Source organism: Folsomia candida, unplaced genomic scaffold (genome assembly GCF_002217175.1).
Source record: "Folsomia candida strain VU population unplaced genomic scaffold, ASM221717v1 Fcan01_Sc040, whole genome shotgun sequence".
In the NCBI taxonomy this organism is placed as follows: Eukaryota; Metazoa; Arthropoda; class Collembola; order Entomobryomorpha; family Isotomidae; genus Folsomia; species Folsomia candida.
In genome coordinates this window covers 994,919-1,010,173 of record NW_019091232.1, presented here as the reverse complement: position 1 = coordinate 1,010,173, position 15,255 = coordinate 994,919, and the positions used below count along the sequence as shown (strand labels likewise).

Here is a 15,255-nt window from a genome sequence, read left to right as displayed (position 1 = left end):
CCCAAAAATTCATCAGAATTACAGCCTGCTCCAAATAACCTTATAAAAAATTGACGCATTTTTAATAGTTGAACCATAATTAAACCCTCCTTGTTACAGGATTATTTCTAAGCACCTGCATACATATAAGCATTGCTTTACTGTTAGAATATACCGCGGTCCATACATTTTTGTACTTATATCAGAAAAATAAATTATTACCATTTAATTCCATACAGTACGTCTCAAAACTTTCTTTACTGTCTTACTCGCGTCTCAGGACAAAAATCTAATGCTGCTTATATATAAAAAATAAATAAAAAAATACTATACTTAGAAAGATGAAAACAATTTAATTAATTATTTACATCCATTCAAAGTCCTCAGTAGGACGGCCAACTACGAATAAAGATATAGGAACGTACACGTCACTCCCTTGTTTTATTCCACTTTGTTAATATAATTATTGAATTTAATGACATCCCATCCGGTCCTGTAACACAGCCGCATATGTACAAATGTATTTATGCATCTATGCGTTACACAACACGTCCACGTAATACGTACGTAAATGCAAAACAATTGGACTTAGAGAGGAAGCGAGTCCTATTAAAAGCCCATAAACATCGGGTTTGTCCTCAAACTGTGAAATACGTTCGCATTCATACTTTGTCACCCAACCAGTTGGAACGGTTTTGCTTTGCAGGCTCTACCTATACATAAAGTAAAGTATAATATTGGGGACTCCCATCTTTATTTTTAAAATCGTCTTTTTCGCTCTCTCGAAAAACCCTTTTTTCTCAATTCCGCATGCTATTTCGAAATTTTTCCAATATTTTCGCTTAAAAACAAAATCATGGCTAACATAATTTTATTTTTATTATTTTTCCTTATAGAATTTTGTGGGGTAATGGGACACAACTTTAGTATTTTTTACTGGTCTAGATGAATACTTTGGGGGTACTTGTCCTCCTCGCTGCTGTCGTCCTTATCGTGCAATCCCGTGCCTCCGCCCTGGTTGAAAATGAGGACGGCTTGAGTAGTACTAGAGTAAGTTGAGATGGGGGAATATTTACGTAATTATGGGGGGTGTTTCTACGTAAATCGTGGACAATTTTCTTTGAAGGTGACTTTACTCCTTGATTTTAGGAACATGAAATGTTAACCGATTAGAGATATGTAGAAGTACAAATTATAGTAAAACATGTTGCGTATTTGAATCACCCTACAGGTTACCCGTCGACCAGTGGGTCTAAAGTTGAACAAAATCAATTTTTACAATCAGTTAAATTAACTAAAATATCAATTAAAACTGCATTTGATACGAGGGTTATACAAAATTGGGAAATAAATGGCCACCGCTTAAAATTTTTGACGGGCAGATTAACAATGCGATGGTGTGAAGTGTAACGCTCCGATTTGGTTGAAATTTTAAAATTGTGTGAACCAAGTCAATACAACCAAGGTTTCTTGAGATGGTATAAAGAATTTGCCAAATATTTTAAGTCAATGTTGAAAAATACCATGCAAACCCTACTTTCAAACGGAAACAATACCCATCTTTTGACCTAAAATATTTTTACAAATTCATGAAACGTTGCATGTATTGACTTGGACCACGCAATTTTAAAATTTCACCCAAATCGGAGGGTTACACTTCACACCATCACATTTTAAGTGAGATGAAATATGTCAAGATTAATTTATGTATCTATCTGCAGGAGAAGCGATGCATTGGGAGTGGAGCCTGTTCCTGTTCAAGTGCCATGAACCCCTTTGCTGCCGGAGAGTGTTGCAAAGGATCCTGTTCTCCTGGAAGAAATACATTTAACACTCTAATCCTTTGCTACTGCAAAGACTACTAATGAGATAAATAGGTGCAACATTCGAAAGATGAGGATTACTAAGATTTGACGGTTAAATTAAACAATTATTTTCGAATATTCAACAACTTGGAAAACTAATTCTAAGCAAAATTTTAGTCCAAATAATTTTTAAAATTATAAAGATTTCACGATTAAATTAAAATAAATTGGCGAATTAATATTTTAATGGGGTGCACGAGGGTACATATTTTTTTTGTTTGAAAGAATAATTTTCATGGAATTTGGATAGGAATCACATGTGCAATTTTGTTAATGGGGGCATATGTAAATGCCTTTATTTCAGTAGTATTATACATAATTGAGTGTCTCTTAGCCCCGTCATTTTGAGTTTCCTTGTCATTTTTGGGTTTTGCCCACACTTTTTTCTATTACTGTGTGATTGAATTTGGTACGCATTATTCTTGGTTTTGAGTTGGGAGACTAAAGTTGTATTAAAATAATGCTCCAAAAAATTACTTGATTCTAATTAAATAAAGTGGTTTAGTAAATGTAATTGTCTTTACTAGTTCCAGCTTTGATTTTAATGTCACGAATCACAAGAACCATAAGTCGCAAGAATAGTTTTTAATTCATACATACATCACATTCACACTCGGCAATTTTTTAGTAAGGACTTATCTACGGGTAGTAGGTCTGCTTCCTCTACACTACTTCTAGCATATAATGAGCTAGCATATAATCCCATCTCCCGGCGGGTGAGGGACAATTATAAGATCCAAATGTCTGTAAGAAACGGAAATGACTGAGGTTTAATTTTTAAATTTTGAATTCATTTTGAATTATCGCGCCATTCGAAACTTAACTTTCTCCACTTTCACTTCCGTTGCAGACAAACATTTCCAGCTTATATTAATGCTACTCTTATCCCAATTGACTTATAAATGTCCCGTGGGAACGATTGCAGAAAAATTTAGCTTGGCGCTCAAGCAACATGATGGGAGTTATACTAGTTCATTTCCCTCTGCCGGTAATAATTTTGGCGTACTTTACTACCGCATCCGAGATATTACACGGGACGAGGACATTTACCACGTTAAGCTGTACTTGTTCAATTTCATCACGATCCGCCCATTCCTGCCAGTGGCTTGGACGCTTTCGTGTCTCCCTTCGATAAAGGGACGAGGACTTGCCTAATGTTAAGTATAGTTTCAGTGGCCGGATTTCTTACCTGGTTGGGTGGCACAAGCGTAGGTGGTGTGATGGCCATCCTTTCCGCCATGACGGATAAGGTGATCATGGTATCGTGCATACTTCTCGGTCAGGTTGGAGAAAGTGCGAGAAAGACGTATCATACGGGAAAAGTGGTTATCATCCTGCTCACCTTATGGTTATTTGGAAATTTCCTCCTCATGACTAACCTTTACCAAGGCTCTATTTATTCATGTTTGGCAATCCCAACACCAGAACAGACCCCGAAAGGGGTCTATCACCTCGTCAACTGGAATTTTCCAGTCGTAGTGAAGTACACTGTGTATAATCTTGATGCTGGACGGGACGACTCGCACCTTCTTCTTCCTTGGCTTCCTCCTGTGCAACACGTATCTCTCTCTCGCTCCTGCATATGGATCTCTGCCATCTGGGTCGCGGGTGTGCCAGGGCAAGTAAAGTGTGTCCTAAGGGTTTTTCGCCACGTGAGCCTCGTCCACTCACACCCCCACCTGCGTGCCTAGTGACACCCCCTGCCACACCCGTCCCAGCAACGACAAGCTGAGCCATCAGGCGAAGATGGATTCGCAGGACCCAGTGCACAGGAGGATCAACGCCTTGGAGGGACTCCCCCAGGTAGGTTTTTTGTTTGGCATATCGGGGTGGTGACCGTGGGGAGTGGTTGTCTGAAGGGTGGGGGGGGTCGTGCATGACGGAGGGCGGCATAGTTAGGTCTACGGGGGTCCCATGACCTGATTGTGTTGTGATGGGGGAAGGGGCAAGTGGGGGTGTCGTCGGCCCCGGCTACGGCTTCCATGGGGGACGTGGGCCAGATCCCGCGGTCCGTGGACAGCCCCCGCCCTACAACCTTCAACTGTCTACTTCCGTATGCAGACGCCACCCTCATTTGGATACCACCACCGCCCCACGGAATCAGCCTATGTATCCCTGCCATTCATTTTCAAAATTTCTTTTCAAGTGTCCGAACGAAAAAGGTCTATTTGACTTATATCAGGGCATTTTATAGGTATTTCACTATTCGAGGTGATTTTTATTCCAAATATAGATTAAAAGTCCTTTGAATTATCTTGGGTCAACTTTGCCGTCAGGGAAGGCGTTGCGACATGATGAAAAATCACCCTATTTATTTATTGACTGTACAATTTAGGAAAATGTTATTCTAAAAGTGGTTTTAATACACGGTCCACATAATACTTTGCAGGTTCCTTAACTCATTGGGGGACTTTGATAAATGGGAGGACACCACGATCGGACATTGCAACGACGACCATAAACTGTTTAAAAAAGTTCTCCTTGCAAAGAAGCATCAACTTGCGTGAATTGTTTTCGGCATTTATAGTGCAGTAAGCTCTTCGAACCTAATTAGTAACTTGTAGAGAAATTAGTGCTTCGTCAAACGTCACCAATAACCACTCTGATTCCTTCACAGAAAATTCGAATAATTTTTTTTTTTGTAAACACGGGCGCTATTTTTGTTCCTGCTTTTCGGTCAGCTGATGCACACGAGTTTATCGACCAAGTCGTTTCTTCAAAATCTTAATTTCTATTTTCAATGAACGCTTAGACACCCTAACCTTACGGGAAATTTCCTCTTGGGTCGGTGGATTGTCGTTGGAGGTCAATAGGTCAATTATCCTATACACGGTCGAAATTAACACTTCTTTTGCCTTCTTTCAAGAGGTTGGGGTGACCTTTTAGTCAAAACTTGTCGCTTTTCACCTATATTTTTCAATACTTCATTGATTGTAGATTTCGAAACTGTTTTCCCTTCACTTTTATGATGTTTACTTATTCGACTTTACGAGTATTTAAGTTTGGAAAGACTTATGAATCTTTATGACCCTTTGTTATTCTAATTTTATTCAGACTCTTTTGTTTGAGAATTATTTTCTGTTCGAATTAATACTGTTTTTAAAAAGGCTAATTTTGGAGATTGTAGGATAGTTGATTTCACTTACCAACAATTAGAATTTAAATTTATTATATAAAGAGAAGCACGCACGCAGTGTGACAGATATCAAATTTTTATAAGTGGGGGAGGAAGGTCAAACACAGGATGATTGTTGCCATGCATGCATACAAACAGTGCAGGATAATTACTTTAACGCCTATACATATCTGCATAAATTGGTCACCTTTTATTTTTCAGGTTTTATTCACAACTTTATTGTAAAGAATTACATTAAGTAATTCTTTCAAGTAGAATGGACGTACATAATTTACTCACATTCGACTCGAATTGACTATTACATTACAAAAACGTCAGTTCCTTTCACAAAAAGTGGAAGGAGGCTGTCTCCTTCCGCGTTATCTGTCTCATCCTGCTCCAGCTGTCCGGTGGAAATCATGGATCGGACTACTCCGGGCTTGGAGTACGTACTCCGGCCTACGGAGGCCGGAGTACGCGACTTTTTCCAGAGGCCGGAGTACGCGGAGGCCGGAGTACGCGTGAGAGGCCGGATGCCGGAGTACGCAAAATATCCTATCTATGGTGGAAATACTTCCTACAGGCCAGTTGTCAGGATGCGGTTTGAAATTCAGTACATGACTTCCGTAAATGCGATCACCACTTAAAAAAAACTATGTATATATTCATTCCAACCTCAATATTTTTATCGATGCCTCTGACACGGACTACTTTATCAAGCCTTGTACCCAGGACAAAATAAAATTTATTTCCTAAACAGTGCAAATAATATTGTATCCCGTGGTAAGTGGACGAGAAAAAAGCTTCGATAAATGCTTAAATGGACTCTAACATAATATGTAGTTAATTGCTCAAGTAGGTCGTATAGTATGACGTCAATTATAATCGATCTATCACTGTCAACTCACAAAAGCTTGCCTAATTTACAAATTGAATGCAGTGAGTTGCTGCATTAGGTTCCGGCAGGGTGCAACACGTGCATAAATAAATACCTCAGTTACGCAACTAGACCTGGACATTGACGGCTCACCAACAGGGTTCGCTAGAGGTTTTTGTGGAAAACCCCCAATGTTAAATAGGGTTTTTGTGGATTTTTCCGGGGTTTATGTGATGCTTTGGGTCAAATATTGCACTTCGAATAAAACTAATTCAATCTTCGGATTCAGTATGAAATTTTGAACACTGTCGTGTGTTATTAGGGCTATTTTATTTTATTTCATCAAACTTTTGGTCAGAAACAGAACGGAACATACATTTTGAAAATCAATAACAAAACACCCTCGTACTTGCATGAGGAAATAAGGAAATATGTATGCGTATAGAGATGTCAACATTTCAACCATTCTGCTTGTATTTATTAAGGGGTGAAACCCCTTTATAAGAATGTTATGTCCGTCTGTCCGTCCGTCTGTCCGTCTGTCTGTCCGTCTGTCCGTCCGTCTGTCCGTCTGTCCGTCCGTCTGTCCGTCTGTCCGTCCGTCTGTCCGCACGATAACTTTTGAACGAATGCGAATTTCTCGGAACGGTTTTTTGCAAACGGTACCTAAGGTCAATAGCTCGGATGAGTTCGAAGATGGGCATTGTAGATACCCGGGAACCCTGTCAAAACACCCGGGTAACATGCAAAAAAACCGAATTTTCGGATTTTCAAGGTTTTTGACAGTTTTGAAGACGGGGAATCTGAATTCGATGACCATTTTGACATCAGACGATTCCTTCCGTGTCAAAACACCCGGGTAACATGCAAACAACCGAATTTTCGGATTTTCAAGGTTTTTGAGTTTTGAAGACGGGGAATCCGAATCCAATCACCATTATGATGTCAGACGATTCCCTCCGTGTCAAAACACCCGGGTAACATGCAAAAAACCGAATTTTCGGATTTTCAAGGTTTTTGACAGTTTTGAAGACGGGGAATCCGAATCCAATCACCATTTTGACATCAGACGATTCCTTCCGTGTCAAAACACCCGGGTAACATGCAAAAAAACCGAATTTTCGGATTTTCAAGGATTTTGAAAGTTTTGTTGTGACAATATTATTTGTGGAATCATTATTCTTCCGTTTCACCCCTTGGTTACATTCGTTGGAACGGTTTATTTATAAAATACTTCGAAATTTTACGAACCCTGTCCAGGGTATGTTACCATGGGTTTTTGGGGCATTGGGGAATTGCGAGTTTTGGTGGGGTTTGGGGTAGCAAATGTGTGGAATACCCACGGGTAGTCGGGGTAGTCGAGGTTTTCAAATTTTACAAAATATGATAACAGGGCATTACTATATAGCAATTTAACAAATTAATTACGCATTAAAATATAATTAACAAGCAGTTTTGTTGCGAAATTACTGAAAAACTGATTTTTTTCATTAATTTCTGAACTTAATATGTACATGAGACACTGACTCAGTTCGCCCCCAAAACCTCGACTACCCCGACTACCCGCAAAACCCAGGTAAAACCCCGGGGTTTTCCTTACCCTGACCCTGTCAGTACGTTATCTGTCAGTTTCAAACCGCAAGCATAACTACGCAAACATACCAGCTTATGGAAAGTTTATCACCTTGTCACAAATTAATTTACATAACTACGATCACAAGTGGATTATATAAAACATATTTTATCTCCACAAACGTATCATTACTGCGTCAATTTTTATGCAACACGACAACCAGGGTTTGCTATGCGGTTAATACAGCCGTCCAAAAGCGGTTATGAACTGCAGGACGCCAAAAACCCTTACATGGCTCAAATACAAATACAAAATGGACCAATGCGCTATAAGGTCTTCGTTATTAGATTTCTCGATTATCCTCGTTGACTAAAAGTCCAGCTTTTTTAGGACATTTTGGCTCATATTTAATATGGAATGACTTTTACAACTTCTGAATTTCTTAGAAGTATACTTGCAAAACAAAAAGGGCCTCAGCATGTCTGGGTATCCATATCTACATACATATGCTCGAAAATCAATAAAATATGTATGTAGTATAGAGATTTTAAAAATGACGCGTTTTTAGTGTTTAGATGAGCCATAGTTATATGCCATGTCACGGATATATGTAGCGTCCCTATCTAATAACCGGCCATACGCATGAGCAATAACTTATACACTCATAAGCCAACATCGGTATATTACGTATCATAGTATCGTCCAGTCACGTTGAGCGAGCTACTGGACGAGATGAGGAGTGAAAAAAGTGACGTTATCTCTGCAAAAATATAAAAGTGAAGGATATTCACTTGACTTGAGTCATGCGGCTGGCAAATAATCGCGTCTATTCTCTGCACGGGTAATTCCAGCCGGCTTCACTTAATGGAGGAATTTTATTTGAGTTATACAACGAACTACGCAGTACCCGTAAACGTTTTATTATCTTACTCAATAAATCAAACAATATATGAATTTATAACAGATAAACCAATCTCAACTTTGGACTTCCTCAGATCTCCAGGGTTCCAAAGCTACATAAATGCCAGTTTCCATATACAGAAAATTTTGTTCTATGTCATCGTTTCTGGTGCAAGTAACCACTTGCACGAATAAAGTGGGATCTTGCAGAATTTTTTTTCGAAAGGATTACAAGAAACTACTACCCCATCGCTAGATGATACGCCCTTTTCTCGCACTTTCTGGCATTTCTTGCAACTTGCATTCCCTGCTTTGCATTGTAAAAATTAGAAAACCCACACGTACACCATGCACGTAATACTGTGCATGATGTAAGTCTTTGAGAGGCAGGAGCATTTCCAAAGACGGAACGAAAACCCAAACAAATTGTGTTGTCCAATAATACAATTGGTCCAAAACATCCCTTGACAACAAAGTTTCCTGATGTTTTCCGGAAACTTTGGTGTCCTGATCAAATAGCAGACCACTAAGCATGGGTTTCTAAAGGCTTATATTGCGACTTCGACTACAAGGGCTTATGTTCCGACGGTGGGCTGTTTCTGCAATTGTTCTAATAAATTTGATTTCTTTCACTACCGGAGTTTCAGTCTGACAAAAAAATCATTTTCGACGTCAGTAAATCTACCATCCATCAATAAAGTTTAAAACTGACAATTATTTAGATAATACTGGAAAGCCAATCCGCTCAAATCAGCAAAATAAGGTGATCTGGGCTGAATAAAGTGTGCATCAAGAAACTGTGTAACCTATTTATATAAGTAATAATTATAAGTAAAACAATGCAATCGGGTGACCCACAGGGTTGGACGGGAGATCCGAAACCCCATTCTGCCTCTCGCACTTTTACGTTGAAATTCTGCTTTCGAGATAAACCGTTATCAGCTTATGCTCATGAACAAAGTCTGCGTTCAATTTGGTTCAACGGTCAGTACGAATCCTACATGCACTGCGTAAAGCTTGGTTTTTCTTCTCGCTAAAATTATTGGCATCACTTTATCCCACTGACCGGAACCTTTTCCTGCTTCTTGATTTCTTCAGACCCAAACCTGGTAAGACAAATAAAAACGCACTTAACCCAACAAATTTTGATATCCTCAAATATCCTACAGAAAAAAACGTCACAATGGAGCCAGAAACAACAACTTTCACTTCCTGGTTTGACCATCTCTCCCTGGAAGAATTTCTGGGTGCCGGATCCTACGGACATGTATTCAAGGCTATCAGTGGAGCGGAATCAGAAAGATTGTCAGCCGTCAAAGTAATATTCATTGACACGTTTGGAAAATTAACAGAAGAGCTGGAGAAAGAAAAGGAAAGAGCTTCTCGAGAATATAACCTGATGACAGGTAAAAAACATGAAAATGTACTAGAAATTCTGAAATCGACGTACACTAATTTCACCGTCTCGGACTTGAACATCATTAAAAACCTGGATTGCCTCAAGGAAAATAAGAATGCTGCAAATATGATTAACTTTCGAATTATAGAAGCATCAGAAAATCCCATTCCAACATTTTGTATACAAATGGAACTGTGTGGAAAAAATTTGAGACAATGGCTTAACGCGCAATCTATTAACAATCCTGAGTTAGATCAGATTAAAAAAACCATCATACGAAATATGTTCGAAGGGTTAAAATACCTTCACAGCAATAACATAATGCATCGCGATTTTCGTCCAGAAAATGTCATGTTCAGCTATTCATCAACAACAGATTTTCTTCTGCCTGTTAAAGTCGGTGATTTTGGTTTATGTCGGAACGTGCATAGGGAGCAAACCGTCACGGGAACCCTGACCCCTGGGCTAGGACATGACCTGTATCGTGCCCCAGAAACAAGGGGAAGTAATTACGGTGTTCAGGCGGATATTTTCTCTTTTGGACTGGTCTTGTGGGAAGTAACTCACCTATTGAGACAAAGAGAAATTGGCAAAATATTTTACCAACTAGTTGACGAATCAAAAACCAATCTCGTTAAGCCTAGTACGCTATTTCGCAATGTTAATGAATCAATCATATCACTAACGAGGAGGCGTGTTCAAGATCGAATCAAAAGCTTACATGAAGTAGAAAATCTCGATGAAAACCATAATCAGTTCACCGTCAAGAAAAGGAAAGCGTTGGTGGAAATTTTGAAAACCTGCAAGCCTGGAGATACAATCGTACTAAAGGATTTCGTTGGTACTAGATATGCATATGCTGAATATGAGTTATGTGCAGATAATGTAACATTATATCAAGAAGGAAGAGTAAATGGTCACCATAATTGGGGGTTAGTGGTCAAAGGGAATAGTTGCGCAATCAAGAATATTACTTTCAATAAAATCAAAATTGAAGGAAGTAACAATTTGTTGCAAGATATCAATTGCAGCGAGTTTAATTTAATAGGGTGCAACAATAAAGTTTCAAATAGCAAAGTTAGAGACTACTTCGGTGTCCGGAGTGTAGTGTCCGGAGATAGCAATTCACTGGAAAATTTGCAAATTATATATGAATCCGGCGGGATTCTGGTATCCGGATCAGGCAACACATTTCTGTCGCTTAAATTTAAACATCTGAACAATATAGGATTAATAATTTCCGGCTCAAGAAATGTGGTACGCGATTTCAAAATAGAGTCACGTGATAACCCCCGGCGTGATCCTAATAATTCATATTATTTGAAAAATTTAACAAAATTACATGCAATTACAGAAAATTACTCGGACGAAATTAAACGTGTATACGATACGTACGGTGCAATTGGTATAATAACGACTCCAACCTCTTCAGAAACTGTAATTAGTAATACCATCTGCGAGAACGTACTTATTTCTGGAATGCAACATCAGCTTGAAAGCGTAATAATCAACAAAACATTACACTTAGAAGGCGAAAATCATTCGATCAACTCATGTAAAGCCCACCAACTATTTGACAAGAGTCACTCGACCGCACTTATTGACAGCAATTTTGAGATAGCAGAGCTTAATTAAGATATTCGTTATCCTTTACGCAACATCTTGTATTTACATACTCTACTTGGAATAATTTGTTAATCGTAATTCAATACACGTATGTATTACATACATACACAGGCTAAGAATTTAGTTATTCGTTGCTTATGTTGTCAGCTTTGAGAAATTAATTTAAACTCGGTAAAATAAATCGCTTTACGAATGTTGAATATAACGTTAGTGTAATTTATGCTTACAATTTATTCATCCTAATCCTAACTAAATTAGCGTATTACTTTGCACATGGAATAAATTACATGTACCAATTTTTGTCTGAAACATTTATGTACGGTTTTGATATGTATGAACTGAAACACTCTTAAAAATAATCATCAGAATGGTGTACGTAGTAAGCTATGTATGTAGGATTATTCTGTTAATCGTGAAAATATTGCTGGATTTCGCCTCAGTAAGTTTTTTTTCAATTTTTCCCATTTTCACCAATTAAGTACACCTTCTTGGCGGATGGAATACTTCATTTTGTCACCCGTACGGATATTTTTATTAAATGACACAATTCAAATCAAAATCTAATCATTTTCGCACTGCGTGAAAATTCGAGGTCATTAACGCCTACACTTCTGGGCGTCATTTTTTTGAAAATACATTACCCAGTTTCAGCATTTCCGCTGTAGACGAAGCCATGGACGCCACCATTTTTCCAAACTGATTGAAACGTTACGCTGAAAATAATCTTGCATTGGAACCATTGGAATTTAAAAAAGTTGAGATATTTACTGGATGGGATTGAACAAGTATCTGGGATCACAAAAATGCAAATTTATCAAAATCCTAGCACAACTGGATTTTTTGTGACTTTTTGAAGTTGGTAATTTTTCAAAATTGTCCCACGGAGTCGAACCAATTTAGGGTTTTAGTACACTCATCTGACACTATGTACCACGTATCCCAAGGGAATCAAGATCTGTTCTTATCAATCTCTTCTTATCAAGCACCCTCCCATGAAGTATTTTGTTGAAAAGACGACAAATATTTATGTTTCTATCTGTGCATACTTACATATCCAGCAGGATCACTTAATATTTTTTTTATAAAATGACTGGTCAAATAACTTGTTTAGCATAATTTTTTCGTCAGTTCGATCTGATCCAAGGTCGTATGTGCAAATTATGATGATGGGGTATGTTTGGTTGCCTAATTAGCTAAAGATGAAAGTCACAAAATTATGCAGAGATTATGTATAATCGTTCAGGAATCCTGGTTTTCGATAAGATAAAATGAATAAAACCATAAATTATGCATCTGTAAACTCGTATATCAAGTTCTGATTCAAGTTATTTAAATTCACTGATCAGTATTCATTAATATAAATATTATAGAATTGACTACAATTTGACATGCCATTTATATTTATACATGAATATCTCCAAATCGGTAGGGAATTAAAACTCAAATTCAGCAATCGCTATTTAAAAACTTGTATAAAACGTGCTGCAATAATATTAATTGAGGAAAACTCGATTTCACAAGAACTTAGCAACTACAAGGTTATCACCAGCATCGGATATGAATAATTGATAAAATCTCAAAATATGAATGAAAAATTAACGTAAAAATCCCCACAAAATGACTTTATTTTTGAAATTGTTGGCTTATGTGGGACTATTTTTCCACCAAAAAACTAGTTCTGAGGTTTTGAGGTTCTTCACAAGACGATAGTGAATATAATTCCTGTAAATTTCTCACAATGAATCATTTAAAAAAATTTCTGGCATACAAAATCTTAGAATTTGACCATAAGTCATAAAGTAAACGAAAAAAGGTCAAAATATAACCGAGAATATGAATATGTAAATACTAATACCCGAAAATATGACTAACATGTGAAAAAAGGCTTTGACCCACGTGACCTTCCAGTGACCGTGAACATTCTCGGAAAGTTTTGGGACTGCTGGTTAATAAATGGAAAAAGTCATTTCTAATTCATATCCCATGTATGATTGTCAGTTTTCTAAGCTGTGCCCAGAATCGCAATGAAAATAGAACAAGTGATAAAGACCGGTATGCAAATTCTGATCAATGAATGGAGTGGTGAAACACAATGTGGTTCACGAAATAATTAAGGTGAAATTGGATGACGACATTCCTAACACCCCTATTCAAGTTGGACTCGTCCCGCCCCATAAGCATGCATGTATAGTTTCAATTGTCATCATCTCCTTCATTTCTGCATCAAAATTAGTGAGGTGTGTTGCAATATGAGCTTAATTTATAGGTGAACAAACAAGTGTAGTTGAAATTTGCTAGAAATGAATTTGAGCTGAGATAAATCCTTTCTTAATTTATTAACCTAAGATAGGATTTATCTCAGCTCAAATTCATTTCTAGCAAATTTCAACTACACTTGTTTGTTCACCTATAAATTAAGCTCATATTGCAACACATCTCACTAATTTTGATGCAGAAATGAATGAGATGATGACAATTGAAATAGTTTTTATTAATTTTTGTCGAGATTGGGGTAAGCTGACCCTGCCAAGCCCACGGCGGATAAGTCATAATACGTGAGTTTTACTTCATCACGAGGAAGGGGCAGTTTATTGTCATGCCCAGGACTCATTATTGTTTCTTTATTTCTAGTTTTACGTCATTGCGGACGGGCTGAGTTTTACGTCGTCCCAAGACCCGTCACGATAATAAAAAAACGTGAGTTTTACTTCATCACGAGGAAGGGGCAGTTTATTGTCATGCCCAGGACTCATTATTGTTTCTTTATTTCTAGTTTTACGTCATTGCGGACGGGCTGAGTTTTACGTCGTCCCAAGACCCGTCACGATAATAAAAAAACGTGAGTTTTACTTCATCACGAGGAAGGGGCAGTTTATTGTCATGCCCAGGACTCATTATTGTTTTTTTACTCGTAGATTTACGTCGTTCCGGACGGGCTGAGATTTTCGTCGTCATCATCATTATATATTTAGATTACCTATTTTTTGTGTATTTTTATTTATTTAGTTTTATGTTTATTTTAGTTTTGAATTTTGTCTATCGTGTATGTTAGTTATTTGTAACAATGCCTCAAGTCTCAAAGTTCAGGCTTAGCCGAAAAGAGAATCATAGAAAAAAAAGTAAAACTATTGAAGCTACACGAGCATTAGAGGGGACAATTGAACCACAGGGGACAGTTGAACCACAGGGGACAATTGAACCACAGGGGACAATTGAACCACAGGGGACAATTGAACCACAGGGGACAATTGAACCACAGGGGACAATTGAACCACAGGGGACAATTGAGCCACAGCGTACAGTTGAAACAGAAGCAAGTATTGAATTTGAAGGGACAATTGAACCAAACGGAAGTATTGAATTAGGCGGGATAGTTGAATCAGATGGAACAATTCAATCAGATGGAAGAATTGATTTAGAGTTGACAGTTGAACCACAGAAGACAATTCAAAATTATCCATCGCCTGAATATTTAAAAAGCATTTCTGTAAAAAATGCTTCCGGAAGAAGAATTTTGTCTTTCAAAAGTCTAATCAATGGAATTACTGATATTTCAACTCACTCTTCAATTTGCCCGATCGCAGAAGTTTCCTTAGATTTGGAAAGACGTAATGGGTTATCTACTGAATTTGTGTTTAAGTGTGTCTGTGGATGGGTTGCTGTTATTTCTAGCGATTCGGATTGCAATACACTTACGATTAATGACAGTTTTGCATGGGGGTGTGAGTGCTCCCCCGTTGGCTTGACGGCAGCGACGTCATTACTAACAACAATGGACCTCCCAGTTCCAGACTATAGAACATTTAAGAAAGCAGAGGAAGAGTGCAAGGCCAAAATGGAGGATGCTTTTGTGCAAGAAATGAATGAGGCTTTGGCTCGAGAAAAGGAGCTGGCCATAGAAGAAAATAGTTTCGTTGTAGT

The 15,255-nt window shown here is 38.0% G+C and overlaps 1 protein-coding gene and 2 long non-coding RNA genes across 4 annotated transcripts; all 3 read left to right on the top strand.

Moving 5' to 3' along the window:
• Positions 1-629: 629 nt before the first annotated feature.
• LOC110861359 lies at positions 630-2,031 on the top strand. The gene is made up of 3 exons (XR_002549046.2): positions 630-703; positions 876-1,029; positions 1,701-2,031. It is a non-coding gene; the product is annotated as an uncharacterized LOC110861359 (long non-coding RNA).
• A 7,232-nt stretch (positions 2,032-9,263) lies between these two features.
• Positions 9,264-11,649, top strand: LOC110861326 (interferon-induced, double-stranded RNA-activated protein kinase). Of its 2 annotated transcripts, XM_035844635.1 has the most exons (3): positions 9,264-9,418; positions 9,479-10,965; positions 11,063-11,201. In XM_035844635.1, exons 2-3 carry the CDS (start codon positions 9,493-9,495, stop codon positions 11,117-11,119), a joined length of 1,530 nt encoding a protein of 509 aa, XP_035700528.1. In that variant the 5' UTR covers positions 9,264-9,418; positions 9,479-9,492; the 3' UTR covers positions 11,120-11,201. The 2 variants fall into 2 exon arrangements, with proteins under 2 accessions (XP_035700528.1, XP_035700527.1); XM_035844634.1 differs by having other exon boundaries at positions 9,479-11,649.
• Positions 11,650-13,817: 2,168 nt separating this feature from the next.
• On the top strand, positions 13,818-14,178 carry LOC118433053. Its single transcript, XR_004833161.1, has 3 exons — positions 13,818-13,889; positions 13,966-14,031; positions 14,108-14,178. It is a non-coding gene; the product is annotated as an uncharacterized LOC118433053 (long non-coding RNA).
• The last annotated feature ends 1,077 nt before the right edge of the window (positions 14,179-15,255 follow it).

Excerpts from the sequence above, each read along its gene's own strand:
- LOC110861326 (XM_035844634.1), top strand. The coding sequence starts at position 9,493 with ATGGAGCCAGAAACAACAACTTTCACTTCCTGGTTTGACCATCTCTCC.